Raw genomic sequence first — 20,241 nt, forward strand, 5'->3', positions numbered from 1 at the left:
AGTTATAACAAAAAAATGTTCATAAGGTAATTCAATCACGGACAGTTAAATTTCCAACCAAAAAGATGAATTTTTCACTAAGAAGATTAATTTTCTATAAAAAAGACGAATTTTCATCTAAAATGATGAATTTTCGACCAAAAAGATAAATTTCTAACGAAGATTACTTTTCTACCAAAAAAATACAATTTTTCAACAACACATAAATTTTCCGCCAAATAGTTGTATTTTCAATAAAATATTAATTTTTTCGACCAGAGATTAATTTTTAACAACAAAAATTATTATTTGAATTGTTGAATTTTCATCTAAAAATATCAGTTTTCTACCAAAAAAGGAACAGATCAATTTTCAGTTAAAAATCTCAATTTTTAACAAAAAATAGTCATTTTTTCGACCACAGATGAATTATCAAAGAAAAAAATGGTTAATAAAGTAGTTCAACTTACAACCATGCATGGTTGAATTTTGAACCAAAAAGCTCAATTTTTAACCAGGAAGATTAATATTCTTTTTAAAAATACGAATTTTCAACTTAAATTATGAATCTTCAACCAAAGCGATGAATTTTTAACCAAGAAGACTATTTTTCCAAAAAATACGACTTTTCAAGAAAGAAATGTTTGAATTTTCAAATTAAACAAAATTCTACTAAAAATGGAATAGTTATTTTTTCAACCATAGAGGAATTTTTAACAAAATGATGCATAAATTTTGAACAAAAAATTGTTTTAACATTAAAATTTATTTTGATTATTAAGAAAATTAATGAGAATTATATACATCAACTATATTTCTAAACAAATAAAAGTTATTGCAGTCATTGAGAGTCTGATTCTGCTTTTTTTCATTATATTAAAAAATGTGATCTTACCAAAAAAAAAAACAATTCTTCAATAAAATAATTAATAGTTAAATAATAATTTAATAATATAGTTCAACTTTTAACCAAGTACATTTGAATTATTAACCAAAAAGATCCATATCTAACTGAAAAGATTAATTTCCCACTAAAAAGACCAATTTTTAACCTAAATTACGAATATTCAACGATACAAATGAATTTTTAAACAACAAGATAACTTATCTACAAAAAAAGAAGACTTTTTATAAAAATACGTTAATTTAAAAAAAATATTTGAATTTTCAACCAAAAAATAAAACTTTTAATAACAAATCTTTTAACTTTGAAGTTTATTTTGATAATGCAAAAAATATTTCTAAACAAATAAACGTTATTTCAGCCATTCAATATCTAATACTGCTTGTTTTCTTTATTTTTCCAAATTTAATACGACTTTTTGTAGACTTTTTCTATCGAATAAGACGACTTTTCAACAAATTACATACATTTTAAAACTAAAATTTTAATTTTCATCTTAAAATATAAATCTTTCACGAAACTACTAATAAATAAATTTTCAGTTAAAATCTTAATTTGTAACTAAAAAAATACGTATTTTCAATAAAGTATTTATTTTCTCAACTACAAAAAAAACTTTTTTACTAAAGCAGTTCAAATTTCAACCAAGTATAGTTGATTTATCAACCAAAAGACGAATTTATAACCAAGAAGATCAGTTTTCTGTTAAAAAGATTAATTTTCTATTAAAACGATTAATCTTCTATTTAAAAAAGGCTAATTTTCAACAAAATATATGAATTTTCTACTTAAATGATAATTCTTCAACTAAAACGATTATCTTTTTACCAAGAAGATCACTATTCTACACATAAAAAAACGACTTTTCCACAAATTACATGATTTAAAAACCAAGTAGTTGGATTTTTATCTAAAAAAGTACAATTTTCTACCAAAAGAGGAATAGTTACATTTTCAGTATCGTGACTTTTCAACCAAAACAATAAAAGATTACTTTTCTATTTAAAAAAATTAATGTTGATCTTAAATTATGAATTTTCGACCGAAAAGATAAATTTCTAACGAAGAATATTTCTTTTCTTCTAAAAATACTAATTCAGCAAAATACATCAATTTTTAACTAAATAGTTAAATTTTCAACTAAAAAAGATCAATTTTCTACAAAAAATGGAATAGTTCCATTTTTATAGTTCAATTTTTAATAAAAAAGACGAATTTTCAACAAAATAGTTATTTTTGAACCAGAGATAACTGCTTTTTGGATTATACTTGAAAAGTTAATGCGTTTTTTTTGTAGATTTTTTCTACGAGAAAAAAGATGACTTTTTTTTAACAACTTACATGAATTTTAAATCAAATAGTTGAATTTTCATCTGAAAAAATCCATTTCTAACTAAGAAGTTTAGTTTGCTATTAAAAAAGACGAATTTTCAACAAAATAGATGAACTTCCCACTTAAATTATGAATCTTAAACCAAAAGGATGAATTTTTAACCAAGAAGATACCAAAAAATACGATTTTTCAACAAAATACATGAATTTTCAACCAGAGTTTAATTTTCTATAACAGAAGTTCTACGAAAAATGAAATAGTTAAATCTTCAGTTAAAAACCTCAAATTTCAATAAATATGTGCGAACTTTCAATAAAATAGTTATTTTTTAACCAGAGATGAATTTTTAATAAAAACAATAAATAAATTTTAAACAATAAATTGCTTTGATTTCAGAGTTTATTTTGATTGTGTAAAATATTTCTAAACAGAGAAAGTAATTTCAGTCATTGAACGTCTGATACTGCTTTTTTTCATTATATTAAAAAATTTGATGCGACCTTTTTTTTAATTATTTTCTACCAAAAAGACGAATTTTCAATAAAATAGTTATTTTTACAAACATTGATGAATTATTAATAAACAAAATTACTAAAGCAATTCAACTTTTAACCAAGTATAGTTGAATTTATAACCAAAAATATCAATTTCTAACAAAGAAGATCAAATCTTCAGTTAAAAAGCTCAAATTTCAACAAAAATGTGCGATATTTCAATAAAATAGTTGTTTTTAAGCACAGATAAATTTGTAACAAAATAATAAATAAATTTTAAACAAAAAATTGCTTTAATTTCAGAGTTTATTTTGATTATGTAAAATATTTCTAAACAAAGAAAGTAATTTCAGTCATTGAGTGTCTGATACTGCTTTTTTCCATTATATTTAAAAATTTGATGCGACTTTTTTTTCTACCAAAAAGGCGAATTTTCAATAAAATAGTTATTTTTCCAAAAAGAGATGAATTATTAACGAACAAATTAATAAAGCAGTTCAACTTTTATCCAAGTATAGTTGAATTTATAACAAAAAAGATTAATTTCTAACAAAGAAGATTAATTCTATAATAAAAAAAGTCAAGTTAAATTACAAATCTTCAACCGTACAAAACAATTTTTGATCAAGAAAATTACTTCTGAAACAAGACGACTTTTGAACAAAATACATTAATTTTCTATAACAAAAATTCTACTAAAAATGAAATAGTTAAATCTTCAGTTAAAAACCTCAAATTTCAACAAATATATGCGAACTTTCAATAAAATAGTTATTTTTTAACCAGAGATGAATTTTTAACAAAAACAATAAATAAATTTTAAACAACAAATTGCTTTAATTTCATAGTTTATTTTGATTATGTAAAATATTTCTGTACAAAGAAAGTAATTTCAGTCATTGAGTGTCTGATACTGCTTTTTTCCATTATATTAAAAAAATTGATGCGACTTTTTTTTTGCTTTTTTTCTACCTAAAAGACGAATTTTCAATAAAATAGTTATTTTCCAAACAGAGGTGACTTGTTAACAAAGATTAATTTTATAATAAAAAAAGTGAAGTTAAATTATAAATCTTCAACCGTACAAAACAATTTTTGATCAAGAAAATTACTTCTGAAAAAAGACGACTTTTCAACAAAATACATTAATTTTCAACCAGAATTTGATTTTCTATAACAAAAATTCTAAAACAATATGCAAAAAATATGTCTAAACAAACAAAGATTTTTTCCGAAGATCAATGCGACTTCCCTTGTAATTTTATGTGACTAATGCGACTTTTTAAAAGCCTTTTAGTCGATCCGAGTCCTGAAATCACTACAGGTAATATTATTTCCAGTAAAAAGACCTAAAATAAGTATAAGTTACTTATATTGATAGCATTTATAATACAGTTATCACAGATATGTAAACTACAAAATATCGTACGCTATTACAAAATGCATTTTGCACTTAAAATTAGCGAATGATCCCATTGCACGAGCTATGACAACTTATCTGAATTCTAGTCTACCAGTTGATTAAGATTAAAAAATATACTTAAGAGGAGAAGCTCTTTTTTCTTTCCATTTCTAACTTGGAGATCCCAAGCTCGTCTCTCACATCCATCGTTGCGGAAGCCATAGATTCAACATTTAAATCGTTCTCTGATAATAATTCCATTTTCTCCTCGAAAGAATTGCAGGACGAATCACTTACTAATTCACAAATTTCTTCGTCCACGTCGTCCGAATAATCCACTATTTGTTCATCATCACTCTCTACGGGTTTCTCCACTTTTTTCTGCCTATTTCCCTTCGCGCGAACTCGTTTTGAATTATTTTTCCGTTTCGCGGCCACTTTTCGTGATTTGGAATTCTTGGCTCCCGTCTTGAGATTCTGTACTTTGGGACTGTCTTCGATTATCGGCTCGCAAGTATGATTCAAGATCTCTTCGGAATTTCTGCATTCCTTTAAACGACGATAAAAACCAGTAAGTATTTTTAATAAGGCTTTAAATTAAAAATAAAACTCGAAAATTTATGTTTTTTTTTGTTGTTGTTTAACTTACGAGTAAACACACTTCGCACTTTAAACAGTGCTTGTTGATTTCGTGATGTCGGTGAGCCTGGGACCGGTGAAAGTTTTTGCTACATAGATTACATCTGAAGCGTTTAATATGACTGTGCGTGAGAAGGTGACGTTTCAATTTGTCCGGGCGGGAAAATTCTCTCATGCATCCCACATAATTCCGATAAGGGCACTTTAGTCTTTTTGTCAAGTCATGAATCAGCATATGGCGACGGAGACGATCTTTTCTTTTGAATTTTGCCAGACAAAACTGAAAGATTAAATTGCACTTCGATAAGTCTCAATTTCTTTGTGAGGGACTTTATTTTATATGCTTCAAAAATTTATAATTGATTACAACTGAGCAGTACATAATTGAAAGGATACACAAGAAAAACGAGGGTAGTCTAAACCCGGAAACTAAAATTTCGACTGGGAAATGACAGTAAATTTATTTCTTAACCGGAAATTAAACAATTTTTTTTAGAAGAAAAATGTATCGAATCACATAATATAATGCAATTTAAGATAAGTTTGATTTAAACTTTTTAAAATATTGAGTCCAATTTTTAACTTTTAGAAAATTGTGAGACTTTTAAATCTCATCAATTCTCTACCGAGAATCCATTGGATTACTATTAATTTGCCAAATTTAATGGGCTAATTGTAAAATTACGTAAATATAACATTTTTAGCACTTGTTTTTAACACAACATTCATTTTTTCTCTCAAATTTTTAATGCTTGAAATTTCTATTATCAATTTTGAATTGTTTAAAATTCAAGACAAAATCGAAAAAGCGTAAAAAAAGGTTATATTTGCATATGGAAATGAATAAACATTCCAATCCATAAATAAAATTGGAAAGGATAGTTTTTTTCATAAACTGACTGACGTTGGCAAATAATGTCGTGTTAAATTCATACTCATTGAATTAACTCTCAGATAGGGAATTTATGAAAGTTAAAAATATCTCGACACTGATGATCTCCTTGTCAAACAATTAAAAAGAAAAAGCGTTTGAAATTGTAAATTTTGGACAAAAACGTTTTAAATTGATCAATTGTAAATATAAATTAATCATTTTTTGTAACTGAACAATAATTTATTTCACCAAACATTTCTAAATTTGTTAAAAATTCAACTATTTGAATTCGAAAGCCTTAGCAGTCCAATAAATGTAAACTTCCGATAGAAGTTTTTGTACGTTTTAACTGTTGATAATTCAAGAAAAAGGCGATTTTTGTGTTCAGAACAAGAGTAAAAAATGTTGAATTTACATAATTTTACATGAGAATTTAATACAAATTTAATTCCATAAAAAGATTTCTGAAGTGAATAAATAGCCGCTCGGATATTCTAATGGATTTTTCAGGATAAAACAGGGTATTCAACGATTCCTAGGAACAAAATTCAAGGTGTTTTCTAGGTTTACGAGGTAAAGAAATAAAGTTTTTCCAGGTGTCCTTTTTTTATATCAAATAATCAAATAAACAAATTCTTAATTTTTTACGAACACAAGTCGTCTTTGAGAAATTTTTTGGAATATTTTTAAACCTTTGTAAAGTCTCTGAAGTCCTTGAAATTTTTTTAATCATTGTGAAATTTTTTATTCTTTTGAAATATTTGTGAATTTGTTGAAATCTTTTTAAATCTTGTAAAAATTCTGTAAAATGTTTTAAATCTTTGTGAAATTTTTTTTAAATCTTTGAAATATTTGTGAAATCTTTTTTTAATCTTTGTTTTTGGAAACTTTTGTGTTCGTTTGAAATCATAAATTTTTTTAATTCTTCTCAAATTTATTTAAACCTTTCGAAATTATTTAAAACCTTTTAAATGTCCTGAAATCTCTGATATATCTAAAAAAATTTTAATTCTTAAAATCTTTTGAAATGCTTATAAATTCTTTAAAATACTTGTGAAACCTTTGCTACATATTTTGTATTCATTTAAAATCACTTGAATATTTGAAATTTTTGTAAAATATTTAGAAATTTTCTAAATAAATGTGAACTTGTTTAAAATCTTGAAAATTTTTTATATTTTGTCGTACTGTATCCTTTTTTAAATCTTCTGAAATCAATAAAATATTAGAAATATTTAGAAAATCTTTAAAAGAAATGTAAAATTTCGGTAAACTTTAAAAATCCTTTAAATCTTTGTGAAATGTTTTGAAATCTTTACGAAATCTTTGAAATATTTGTGAAGTCTTTCTTGAATCTCTGTTTATGAAATCTTGTCTGTTCGTTCGCAATCATTGAAATCTTTTGAAATCTCAAATTTATTGAAACCTTTTAAAAATGTTTTAAATCCTTATAATCTTTTGATTCCTTAAATCCTTTTTCATTCTTTGAAATCCGTGAAATCTTTTTAAAATGTTCGAAATTCCGTTAAATATTTAAAAACTTTTGAAATATTTCGAGATCTTTGAAATTACTTTGCAACCTTTTAAAATATGGACCCAAAATTGAGTGTTCGACCTCTCGAAAACTGGTTTACAAGCAAAACAAAAATTTAAATTCAAGGTTCTCGTAAGAAATTCAATGATATTTCCAGTATTTCAAGGTTTAAACATATTCGAGGAGAATTCCAGGTTTTCAAGACACCCAGTTTTTTTTAGACACCCTGGCAAAGGATTTTATAAAAGTATAACAATTTCAAGAAGTATCATAAAATGTTTTGCAATTTCACAGGATTTTACAATATTTAAAAAAATTCAAGGAATATATTCACAAGAACCGAGGGATTTCAAAGGATTTCACATCGATCATTTTCAGATATTTGAAGCTATTTCCAATTTTTTTTTTAATTTGAAAGATTTTAGAATATTATAAAATATTCCTAGGGATTTTAACGGATTTGATCAAATTTTCGAGGATTTCAGTATTTTGAGTAATTTATAAGGTTTTTAATAAGATACTTTAATGAATTTCCCAGGATCTTACAGGATGCCATAGAATTGAAAATATTTCAGGGGATTTCAAGAAATACTATCAGCTTTCACATAACTTTGCGAGACCTTTAGGAATTTTATAATATTTTAAGGAATTTTCAAAGGCTTTAAAAAATTGAAAGAAATTTTAAAACATTCCAAAGTATTGGATATACTTCAGAAACATTTGCATTTGTATACAATAAAGATAATATTTATCTTAAAATAGTTGAATTTTTTATTTAAAAAAAAAATTCCCAAAAAGGTTATCTTTCATTGAGAAAAGATTTGTTATATAAGTAGTAGCATGACTTTCTAACAAAAAAGTTGATTTTTCTACCACATAGTTGCATTTTTATCCAAGAAAGATGTAATTTATGCTAAATCAGGTGAATTTTAAAATGAAAAAAATAAACTTTCAACAAATAGGTAGAATTTTCAACTGAAAATTTGCATTTATACTCAAGAAAGACAAAATATCTTCTAAAACGGATGAATTAAAAAAAAAATGAAAAAAAAGTTAAAGTCTTATCCAAAGATTCCAGTTCACTTTCCAATCTCAAAATAAGAATTGTAAACAATAATTTAATTTTCCGCTTAATAGTCGAATTTTTAAGCAAAAAGTACGACTTTTTAACAATATTATTAAATTATCAACCAAAAAGTTGCAGTTTTGTCCAAGTAAACTGAAAATTCTACTAAAACAGGTGTGAATTTTGAAATCAATTATTTTGTTGAAAATTCCAGTATACTGTTAAAGAGTTAACTTTTAAAGTAGAAAACACATTTTTTTTAAAAAGAAATTAATACATTTGAAAATTTTAAATTTGTATATGAAACACTGTTTTATTCCGCTTAGAAAATATTCTATGTTAAAAATATCAGAAGATTAAAATGCTGGTATTTGAATATTAATTACTTGAAATGAAAAATTAGTCAAAGAAAGATCAGAGAATTTTGAAAATGTCACGCGTCTAAGTTTTCCGAGAGCGGGGTCTTCTTATTCTACTTTGCTCTATTTATTATAGAGTTTCAGTCTAACAGTGTTAAATAATTAATGAGCTACTGCTTTCCATATTTTAAATTTCTGAATATTTCTGTGCTGGAAAAAAAATACATTCAACCTTTGCTACAACCTGAACAATAAAAATATTGTTAAAAATCATAAAGTCTTTCAAATTCTCCTAAATTCTGTCATATTCTCGGTTATATAACCTGAACTTAAATTCTCGGGAATTTATGAACTCTATACATGAGTGAAGGACCCCCAACCGTAACAAATCGTAAAAAAAATGTCTGCTCACACTTACCGTACATTTGTAGGGTGTTGCATCGCTATGAATGACTTTATGATTCGTAAGATACTGCTCGGTCTTGAAGGCCTTCCCACAATCTTCGCAAGCGAACCGAGCCGCCGATGCGTGTGTTTTCAAATGGCGTCGTAAGAATCTCTCAACATAGAAGCTCTTTCCACAATGCTGGCAAGGGTAATCATGTGTCGTTGTATCCATATGATGATTCAATGATTCCAAATTGGAAAAAGATGATTTACAAATAGTACAGCAGTAGTACTTCTCGGTTGTTTTCTGCTTTTTTATGGAATGAGCGTATTGATGCAGTCCTAATTCGGAGAGGGTACTAAAAACTTGTCCACAAACATGACATCGATATTCCGATCTCTTATGGCCGCGAGTGTGATCTAAAAAATCCTCCAATTCTTGAAACATCATGTTGCATCCAAACTGGACACATTTGTACACTTTTAATTTCAGGTGGCATAAGATCAGATGTCCCTTTAACGCTTTGTATGAATCGAATATCTCTTTGCAAAATTGACAGTGGTACGTTGTATCGATGTTTCCGTCCGTTGGAACCTAAACGACAATTAGGGTTCATTTATTTAAGAAGCAGGATTTTGAATTTTTTATGCTAGTTTAAGGAAATTCCATTAATTATGTAAGGATGATGATCCTCGCCCTACTTACATGAAAATTTTTATATATTCGATTCAATTTATGAAGAAAAATATTAATTATTATTCATTATAATAATTTCATTAATTAAATTAATCGAATTCTTCACGAACATTCCTGGAACCAACATTGGGAACATTCTCTGATACGCGGACATTTACCTACTTCCGGAAATCTACCTGGAACATTTTTTTGGAATTCTCCAAACCAAGAATATTCAGGGCAACTTTAGAGATTCTTTCGAAATTTCAAAGTACTAAAAAAATTTTTTTTTAGTTACACAATTTTTGCAGTGTTTAACGGTGTTTGTTCAAATTTCCAGAAATTGTACTGGATTTCAAAGAATGTCAAGAGATACCGAAGGATTTGGAGAGATTTTCAGGAATTGAGAACGATTTCCATGGCTTTTGAAGATTTTTAAGAGTTCTTAACATTTTTTAATGGATTTTAATATTTTCGAAATATTTCACGAAATTTGAAGAATGTTATTCTTGATATCTACAGATTCCGAAAGATTACAAGAGATTTTTATATGCCTTTGAAGATTTCAAGCGATTTCAGGAATTGTCAAAGGTACCATGTGGTACCAAAGTATTTTCACGAATTTTGAAGGATATTATGAAATTTTAATGAGATTTCGAAGAATTTACACAATTTAAAGAGATTCCAAACACTTTTCAAAGTTATAAAGGGATTTAGATTATTTCAAGGAATTTTATAAGGTTTTTAAATATTTCACGAAATTTTAAAGGATTTACTAATACTAAAAAAGGATTTTAAGGGATTTTGAGAAATTTGAATGGCTTTTCCAAAGTTGTAATGGATTTTAAAATATTGTGAGGAATTTCAAGAGATTCGGAAACATTCTCACGGATTTAAAATATTTTAATGAATTTTAAAGGAATTTCAAAGATTTCAAGGGATCTCGTAAAAGTTCAAAATATTTAATAGAAATTTAAGAATTTTAATGGGATTTTATAGATTTCAAACTTTTTTACAGTTTTCAAAATATTTACAGAAAATTAAAGATTACATATTACATATTATAAGAAATTTAATTTAATCACGGGATTTTAAAGGGTTTCATGTGGTGCCCAAGTATTTTCGCGAATTTTGAAGAATATCAGGGGATTTAATTAACAAAATTTAAGAAATTTAAATTAGATTAATATCAAAATTAAAAATCCTATTTAATGTCCAATAATCAAATTGATACAAAACTCCTGTTTAAAAAAAAACAAGAAGCCAACGACCAAATTTGCACCACAACGAAAAAAAAAACACAAAAAACAAAAATAATAAAAAATCCTTTTTTAATCTGAAAAAATAAAAAAAATAATAATTTTCGAACAAAAATAAAAAAAGGAAAGAAAAATGAGAAGGCACCCAACCACATCTCCTTCCTTCTGTTTTTTATTCTTTCGTAATTATTATTTTATTTGTAATTTATTTATTTTATTGTAATTTCATGATAATAAAAATGAAAAAGACGAAAAATGTGGTTGGTTGCCTTCCCATTTTTCTTTCCTCTTTTTATTCTTGTCCAAAAATGATTTTTTTTCAGATTACAATAAGATTTTTTATCTTTTTTTTTTTATTTGTTCATTGTGGCCCAAATTTGGTCGTTAGATTCTTGTTTTTTTTTTAACATGAATTTGCATCAATTTAATTTAAATTTGGAATATTTCAAAGAATTTTAAAAGACTTTAATGGACCTTATGAGATACAAAGGGATTTCCGCAACTTATACCAAATTTAAAGATATTTCTTGAAATTTGAATGGGTTTTTGAAAAATGGTCATGGATTTTAATATATTGTGCGGGATTTATTGTGAAGAGATTTTGTAAGATTTCAAATAATTGAACAGAATTTTTAAATATTCCAGAATATTATAAAAGTATTTTAAGGCATTTCCTTTTAATATATTGTGAGGGATTCCAAATTATTTTTGAAATATTTCAATTAAAATTTTTTATTTTCAAATATTTCAATGAATTTTAAAGGGATTTAACAAATTTCAAGGAATTTTGTAAGATTTCGAAATACTCACACAATTTTAAGAATTTTAGTCGATTTTTAGAGATTTAAGGAGGTTTCAAAGGGATTGAACAGATTTCAAAGAGTTTTAACGGATTTAAAATGAATTAATGAAATTTCAAACGATTTCAGCATATTATAAAGAATTTCAAGAGATTCGGGAAGATTTCCACGGATTTAAAATATTTCAATGAATTTAAAAATATTTCAAGGGATCTCGTAAAATTTCGAAATATTCCACGGTATTTTAAGACTTTTAATTCATTTTTAGAGATGTTAAGGGATTTCCACGGATCTTGAAAGATAATATGGGATTTTTATGAAATTTTGAATATTTCAAGCAATTTCAAGAATTTTCACAGTTTTCAAATGATTTTAAGGGAATTGAGGAGATTTCAAAGTATTCCATGTGATTCACGAAAATTTAAAGGTTTTCTTAAGATTTCAAAAGATTTTCCGATTCCAACGGATTTGAAAGATTTCAATTGATTTTAAAGGGATTTCAAATATGACATGGAATCTCGTAAGATTTTGAAATATCCCACCGAATTTCCGGGACTTTAACTAATTTTAAGAGATTTTAAAAGATCATAAAGGAATTTTTATGGATTGGGAAGATTTCAAGCGATTTCAACAGAATTTAAAAAAATCTTAAAGAATTTGAAGGGCTTTCATCGAATTTTCATAGTTTTTAAAAGACGTTTAAATACATGATATAACAAATTTTTAATATTATATAGAAAATAATAAATAATAATAAATAAATAAAATAATGAAATATTGTGTACAATAGTATAAAAAGTAATTTCCACGGGTAAAACAGACGTTAATTAGGATATTAAAAAAATAATTAGAAAAAGGAATCATACTGATGATATGCTCTGAATTAAATTCGAAAAGCTTCCCTTGCATTTTAAAGACTTCAATCAATTTTAAAGGAATTTCAAATATTGGGGATGTGCCCCCCCCCCTCCCCCCAAGTAAGGAGTCGTAATACTTGCCTGGCCTCCTCTACCCCCGAAAAAGTCTTATCTTAAAAATAATAAATCTTATCCTGAATAATAAATAATCCTAAATAATAAATAATAATAAATAATAAATCCTTAATCTCTCAAATGAAACTAAAACTCACATCAGGTGGGAGGGAATGTATGGCTGTTCCAGGCCACACTTTGTGTGAAGACATGTGTTTCTTAACATTAGATTTTTGTGCGAATGAACGACCGCAAACTACGCATTGATATGGTTTCTCTCCAGTGTGCGAGCGTTCGTGTTGCTGCCAGTAAAACTTTTTCGAGAATCGTTTATCACAAAATTCGCATTTGTGCTGAAAAAAAACATATTTATGTCATATTCTTGTAGGAGGATAAAATTGAATACAATATAGCAACGAAATTAACCTTTAATTTTTGTGAAGCTTGACTCTCGTTCTCAGTTGAATTATTATCTTGATTATCATCCTGATCAGCAACAGGAATTTCAGTCGGAAAAGTACGATAAACATTTGAAGTTGTAAAGTCCGCATTCAGAGAGACTTTATTCTCCATTTGTTGCACATTATTCGATTCCATGTGCAACGGGTCGGAATCTGAATGACCCGAAGGATTTCCGAAGGAGTCTAAACTCTCAGAGTTCAAAATAATCGGCACGCTGAAGGTGGTATCGGACGCTAAGTAACTCGTGCCCTCCTGGTCCATACTAGATTATAAATTATGTCTGTTTAGTTAACAGTTGTGAAATTAGGAAATATCGGCGATTTTCCGATTTGTGAGAAAAAAATCTTCACGAAGTTATGTGTATTTTAGTTTTTTGGCTTCATTTTTCAAATAACCCCACTTTTTTTAAGTTATGTAACTTTTGACCTACAGTAGCGCTCAAAAGTATTTTGTTCCCGATTTTTATGATTGATTAAGTTCTCTTAATTTTAATTATATCAGAGTTAAAAAAAATATATTTAAAGGGTTGATTTCTCTCAAAATTCGGTATGAAATGAGTCCAGGATGAAGCCAAATTGTGTATTTTTTAAGCAGACATTGCAAAAATAGTGTAAATTTTAATGGTTTCTTAAATGTTCAATAACTTCCGAAATTATCAACATTTTTTAATGTTCTTTGGCTCACTTTGAAGCTATTTTTCACAGTATCACAGAAGCTTGTTGGAATAAATAATTAAAATTGTCTTATCGAATTGCAAGAACTTGAACTTGTAACAAATAGTTGGAAAAATTTGAAAACAACTTATCTGTAGGCAAATAAAAATAAAATAAATATATATTTTGAGGACATTTCATACAAACTTCATGATTATATGATTCATATATTCTACAAAAATATTTTTGTTACCACCAAGAATATTGCAATTTTTACAACTTTTTTGTTACATCTTCAAGTTCTTGTATTTCGACATGAAAATTATTAGGATTTATACAAATCAATTGTTGTGATACTGAAAAAATAGCTTCAAAATAAGGCCAGGAATATTGAAAAATGTTGATTATTTCGGAAATTATTAAACGTTTAAAAAAACATTGAAATTTACACTATTTTTGCATTATCTACTTAAAAGATACACAATTTGGCTTCATCCTGGACTCATATTATACAGAATTTCGAGATCAGTCAAGCCTTTAAAGAGAATTTTTTTTTAGCTCTGACATAATTAAAATTAAGTGAACTTAAAAAAAGCCCACAAAATACTTTTGAGCGCTACTGTAATTAGGACGTTTAAGATTCCTTTCCACATCTCAAAAAACCCGCACTTATATTTTTTGTCAATTTTGTATTGAATATATTACATTTTTACTATCATAAGGAATATCTTGTAAACTTTATGCAAGCCAAATAACTTTTGTGACCAGTAGAATTTCTTTTTATATAATCGAATTTTCTTATTTTTCGAGCTTACAACGACAGATGCGAAAAAATGTTAAAAAAATAGTTTGCGTCGTTAAAAAACTTCTACAAAAAATTTCTTTAATCATTTATGATATTTTGTACCATTTCCGAGAAAACCAAAAAATTCAATATTTATAAAAAAAATTATGTTGATCATAAAAATTGCTCATAAATGAGTAAACAAATTTTTTGTAAAACTTTTTAAACTGTGCAAACTATTTTCTTAACATTTTTTTGTATCTGTTGTAAGCATGAAAAAAACGAAAATTCGATTTTATGAAAAAAAAATCCCCTGGCCACAAATGTAACTAGTTACAGCTACTAGATAAAGTAATTTTAAGTTAAGTAAAAATTACTTTGTTCACTCTCTTAATTACATAATTTAAAAATTAAAATATATAAGATGATAATTCATAAAAACTTAATTTCAAACGAACTGAGCATTAAAGTAAATAAAAAATACACAATATATTTCGACAGTTTTCTTCAAACAGTTGTATTTTTGAACAAACAAGATAATAAAATTTTACCGAAAGAAATGAATTTTCAATACAAAAAGAACACTTTGGAACAAAAGAGTAGAATTCCCAAGCCAAAACGATGAATTTTCTACAAGAAATTTACTTTTTAACCAAATAGTTGTACTTTCTACCTAAATAGTTCAATCTTAAACAAAATATAAGAATTTTGAAACAAATAATTCAATTTTCATACCGAAAATAATCATTTTCACAAAAAAGTTAGTTTTCAAGAAAATAGTTGAATTTTGTATCATTTTCAAACCAAAAAGATGAATTTTCAACAAGAGTTAAATTTCCAAGGAAAAGAATCATTTTTAACCAAATAGTTGTATTTTATACGAAAATATTTGAATCTAAAGATATGAATCAACAAAAAAATTGAATTTTTAACAAAATTTATAATTTCACCTATAACCCAGTAGTTGCATTTTTAAACCAAAAATATGAATTTTAATCCAAAAATATGACATTTCAATAAAAATGTTAATTTTCAGCGAAATACTTAAATTTTCAACTAAAATAGATGATTTTCTACAAAAAAGATTAGTTTTCTACCAAAAAGGAGAATTATCAGTTACAAAAATTAATTTTCAACCAAAAGTAGAATTAATTTTTAACAGTGTTCCACTTTCAGTGGAGTTGTTAGATTTTCAACCAGAAAAGACGAATTTTCGACATTAGCTGGACACTCTACAAAATTTTTTTACCAAGACATGAATTTTCAAACCACGAACAATACTTTTCAACAGAAGAGTTGAATTTTCTACCTAAATAGTTGAGTTTAAAAAAAAAATACATAAATTTTCAACCAAAATAGATGAATTGTCAACGAAAAATATAATAGATTACATTTTTTCAACAACAAAAAATACATATTTTTAACAAAATAGCTGAATCCTCAACCAAATCAGATTAATTTTATACCAAAATATTTGAGTTTTCATCAAAAAATATAAATTTTTTTTTACTAAATTGTCAAATTTTCAAACCGAAAAGACGAATTTTCCACAAAATACATGATTTTTCAAACAAATAGTTACGTTTTCGAAAAAAATATAAATTTTCTACCAATAATGGAGTAGTTAAAGTTTCAGTGAAAAAGCTTAATTTTAAACAAAAAAGACGAATTTTTAATAAAATAGTTGTGCTTTCAACCATGAAAATTTTCAAACAAATGAAATTTTCAACCAAAAAGATCAATTTTTAACCAAGATGGTTAATTTTTTATCAAAAAAGATTAATTTGTACAAAACACAAGAATTTTAAACCAAAAACCTAGTACATTTTTATACTTATAAAGATAAAATTGCAACCAAAAAGTTAACCAACTTTCAACCATGTTAATTTTCACACATTTAGAGAATGCAAGGAATTTAAAATATTCAGGGAATTTCGTAAATTCTGAATGTTCAAGGAATTCAGATAATTTCAGGGATTTCAAAATATTTGAGGAATTCAGTCAAATCAAGGATTTCAGAAAATTGAAGGATTTCAAGGAATTCTGAGAAGTTTTCATTGATCTAAATATAAAATTATTAATTAAAATAATAATAAGTAAAAATTTTCTATTTTAAGTTTTAGAATTTGTGCATTTTTAGTCCGAAAGGCTTTAAATTTGATATTGTACAATTTTTTACCAATTCAAATTTGAAAAATTTCCATTTAAAAGGTTCTGAAGTTGAAAATGGTATATTTTTAAGTTGCAAAAGTAATTAGTTTTCATTTTTAAATGATAAGTAGTGAAATTATTGAAAATTGTAAGCCTATTAATAGAAATGTATCCATTTTTATAGACTCCATCTTAGTAAAAGTGTACAATTTTAAGCGTTTCTCAATTACAGGTTATTCAATATGGAAGGCTTTGGCTTGGAGTATATTCAATTATTGGAAGTTTCTAAATTGAAATTATTTAATTTCAAATGTTCACTAAAGGAATTGAGGATATTTCAGGTATATAATTAATTATTTAACTAATCATTGGTTGAACAATTTTTTAAAAAATAAAATATAATTATTTTCAAACGATAGAATTTTGAAAGATTAAAAAATAAAGCTAAACCATTTTCAAGATTTCGATATATGCTTTCAATGCAAGATTGTTTAATTGCAAACGATTCCATTTTTGAATAATATAATGTTGAAAGTTTGAAGCTGAAAGCTGATCAAGATCTTTTTTTTTAATTTACCCAATTGGGAATGGTGGTCTACCATTTCGCCACCTGGTGCCGAAAATGGTAACTAGAAAGAGTAGGTACAATTTTAAAGATGTATTTTCATTTTTGCATTAAAGTGTTTTTACGATTGTTTTGTGAAGTAAAAACAATAATTGAATACTACAAAAAAATCTTCATCAAAAACAAGTAGTTTTAGATAGAATTTCCATCTTATAAAGTAAAAAAAAAAACACATTACTGTAAAATAGGTTTTATCAACAATTGATTTTTCATCTGTTGAAAATTCATCTATCGTAAATTCAATTATCAATTTTCTTCTATTTTTAATTTAATCTGTTGAAAATTCAGTTTTCTTCCGTTTTTAACAATTAATATTTCATCTGTTGAAATTTCAATTTTCTTCAATTTTAAATTTTCTTTATTTTCAAATAATTGAATTTTCATCTAATGGAAGTTCAATTCCCAATTTTCTTACATTTTTATCATTTGAAAATAAAATTTTCTTAAATCTTCAACAGTTGTAAATTTACCATAATTTTTGGAAGAAAACTTACAGTTACAACATTCAATTGTTAATTTTATTCAATTTTCAACTGTTGAAAATAAAATATAATTGATAATTGAATTTTTAGCAGTTTAAATTTAATTTTACTCAATTTTCAACAATTGAATGTTTACCTATTGAAAATTCAATTTTGTTCCATTTTCAACAGTTCAAATAATATTTTCTTAAATTTTCAATAGTGGTAAATTCAATTTCCTAAAAAAAATTACAGTTGAAAATTGAAATTTTGATTTTATTTAACTTTCGTTAATTAAATTGTCAATTTTAAACTGTTGAAAATTAAAGAAAATTGATAATTAATTATACGAAATTAACAATTTCGATATGTTGAAAATAAGTTTTCTTCAATTTTAAATTTTCATAAATTTTCAACAATTGAATTTTCATCTATCGAAAATTCAATTATCAATTGTCTTCCATCTTCATCATTTGAAAATAAAATTGTCTTCATTCTACAACAGTTGTAAATGTAATTTTCGGAAGAAAAGATTCCAGTTGAACATTCAATTGTTAATTTTATTCAATTTTCAACTGTTAAATAAAATAATATTGACTATTATTGAATAATATTCAATAATAATTAAATTGTCAATTCTTCATAAAAAACAAATAGTGTTAGATAGAATTTCCATTTTATACAGTGAAAAAAAACACATTTTTGTGAAATGGGTTTAAAAAAAAAATATTGCATCATTTCATGTGAATTTCAATGCATTTTAAGATTAAATAAACTTTATATTAATGCACGTAGCAACCAATCTTATCCAGATTATGAAAAGAATACGAATAATAGACGATTGAAATTTAGATACGAATTCTAACCAAACTTTTAGATCAGATTTCTAACTAGTAAACATTTCATGTATAAATTAATAAAAATTTACTGTGAGTTCATTTTTGCTTCAAAATAAGTCCATTTGAGTCTATAGTCTTTTGAAAATCACAATAAAGAGAACAATAATTGTTTTTTAAGAAGAATATTTCTATCAAAAAGTGTGATTTTTCACTGCATAATATGTAAATTCCATCTAAAACCTTTTGTTTCCGATAAATAATTATTTTTAATTCCTATAAATACTTTAAAACCCACAAAAAAAATCGTTACAACACTTTTATGCACGAATTAAAATGCATATTTAAAATCGCACCTGTACCTTCTAGTTCAGATTTTTTTCACCATGTGGCGTATCGCAGTTTAACCATTCCCAATAGATTTTAACAATTTAATTATTTTTACTGAAACTAAAGTTAAAAGTCGTAAAGGTTAAAGGCTTCTTCTTTATTCCAAGTATTTTACTACATAAAAAACATTTACTTTTACACTTATGTATTTTTAAACTTTAAATCCTTTAAATAATAAAACGAACAAATTAAAAAAAACAGGATTAAAACAGAAAGAACTGCGAAGGCTAAACTTGTCGATTATTATTGTTAATAATTAAAAGACATTTTTAAACAAATTAATTTACCTGAACAACATATCGCTTCCTGCGAGAACAATTGGTTCGTTGAGTTGATCTGATTGATCAAATGTCTCTTGAGGATGATATTGCGTTCCACCCTGACACGCATTTTCCGCAGATACCACTTGAGTGGCGTTAGTTACTAAATACTGACTAATATCTACTGTTTGCTCTTGTACTTTGAGATGTTCTTGCTTATGTAATATAAACAAGTGCAGCGACGTGAATTGACTTTTACACTTGCCGCACTGAAATATATCCTCTTCCTCCTGATCAATTGCTAATGAAAATAAATTGATCAAGCGTTTTATTAACATTGCTGAGATGCTTACGGGAAGCACAGCGCAAAAGAAACTTAAAAAAAAGGTAAATAGGGTAATTTTTTCATGAAAAATGCAAGTATTTTGAAAAAAAAATTATAATACTACTACTATTTTCGAAGCTTGCTCGCTAATGCAACTATTTTTTCGGTTTTCGAAGGATTTTTAAGGATATGGTGTGCTTTTAAAAATACAGAGGAATTTAATAGGATATCAAAGAATTTTATAGAATTTACAAAGTGGACGCTGGGCCAGGAAATGACCGTAAATTTACATTATGACCGGGAATTTTTGTAAGTTTTTAGAAGAAAAATTTATCTAAATCATTTGAAATATCACAAATTTTATATCAAATGATGTAATGCAATTAAATATAAACTCATTCAATTTACAATGCGTGATTCCAAAATATTGTACATTGCAAAATTTTCCATTTTAGGTTTTTATTTTAAATCTATATTTCCAATTTAAAGAACTTTAAAATGCAATTTTTAAGACTTAACACGAGAGCCTGCATGAAAAAATGCATGGACATAAAAGAAGCTAGAGAAGTATGCCAGGACAGGAAAGTATGGCGGCAAATAGTTAATAAAAAGAGTGT

The 20,241-nt window shown here is 25.8% G+C and overlaps 1 protein-coding gene across 2 annotated transcripts in view; it reads right to left on the bottom strand.

Moving 5' to 3' along the window:
- Positions 1-4,065: 4,065 nt before the first annotated feature.
- Positions 4,066-20,241, bottom strand: part of LOC117167435 (zinc finger protein 341-like) — a 21,657-nt gene continuing 5,481 nt past the window's right edge. For both annotated transcript variants that reach the window (XM_033352365.1, XM_033352364.1), the window contains 6 exons: positions 19,327-19,600; positions 13,104-13,401; positions 12,836-13,030; positions 9,003-9,566; positions 4,762-5,031; positions 4,066-4,661 (listed from right to left, as the gene is read on the bottom strand). In XM_033352365.1, coding sequence (XP_033208256.1) covers positions 4,251-4,661; positions 4,762-5,031; positions 9,003-9,566; positions 12,836-13,030; positions 13,104-13,401; positions 19,327-19,600 — 2,012 coding nt within the window. In that variant the 3' untranslated portion in view covers positions 4,066-4,250. The remainder of the gene's footprint in view (positions 4,662-4,761; positions 5,032-9,002; positions 9,567-12,835; positions 13,031-13,103; positions 13,402-19,326; positions 19,601-20,241) is intronic.

This window comes from Belonocnema kinseyi, chromosome 2 (assembly GCF_010883055.1).
Source record: "Belonocnema kinseyi isolate 2016_QV_RU_SX_M_011 chromosome 2, B_treatae_v1, whole genome shotgun sequence".
NCBI lineage: Eukaryota > Metazoa > Arthropoda > Insecta > Hymenoptera > Cynipidae > Belonocnema > Belonocnema kinseyi.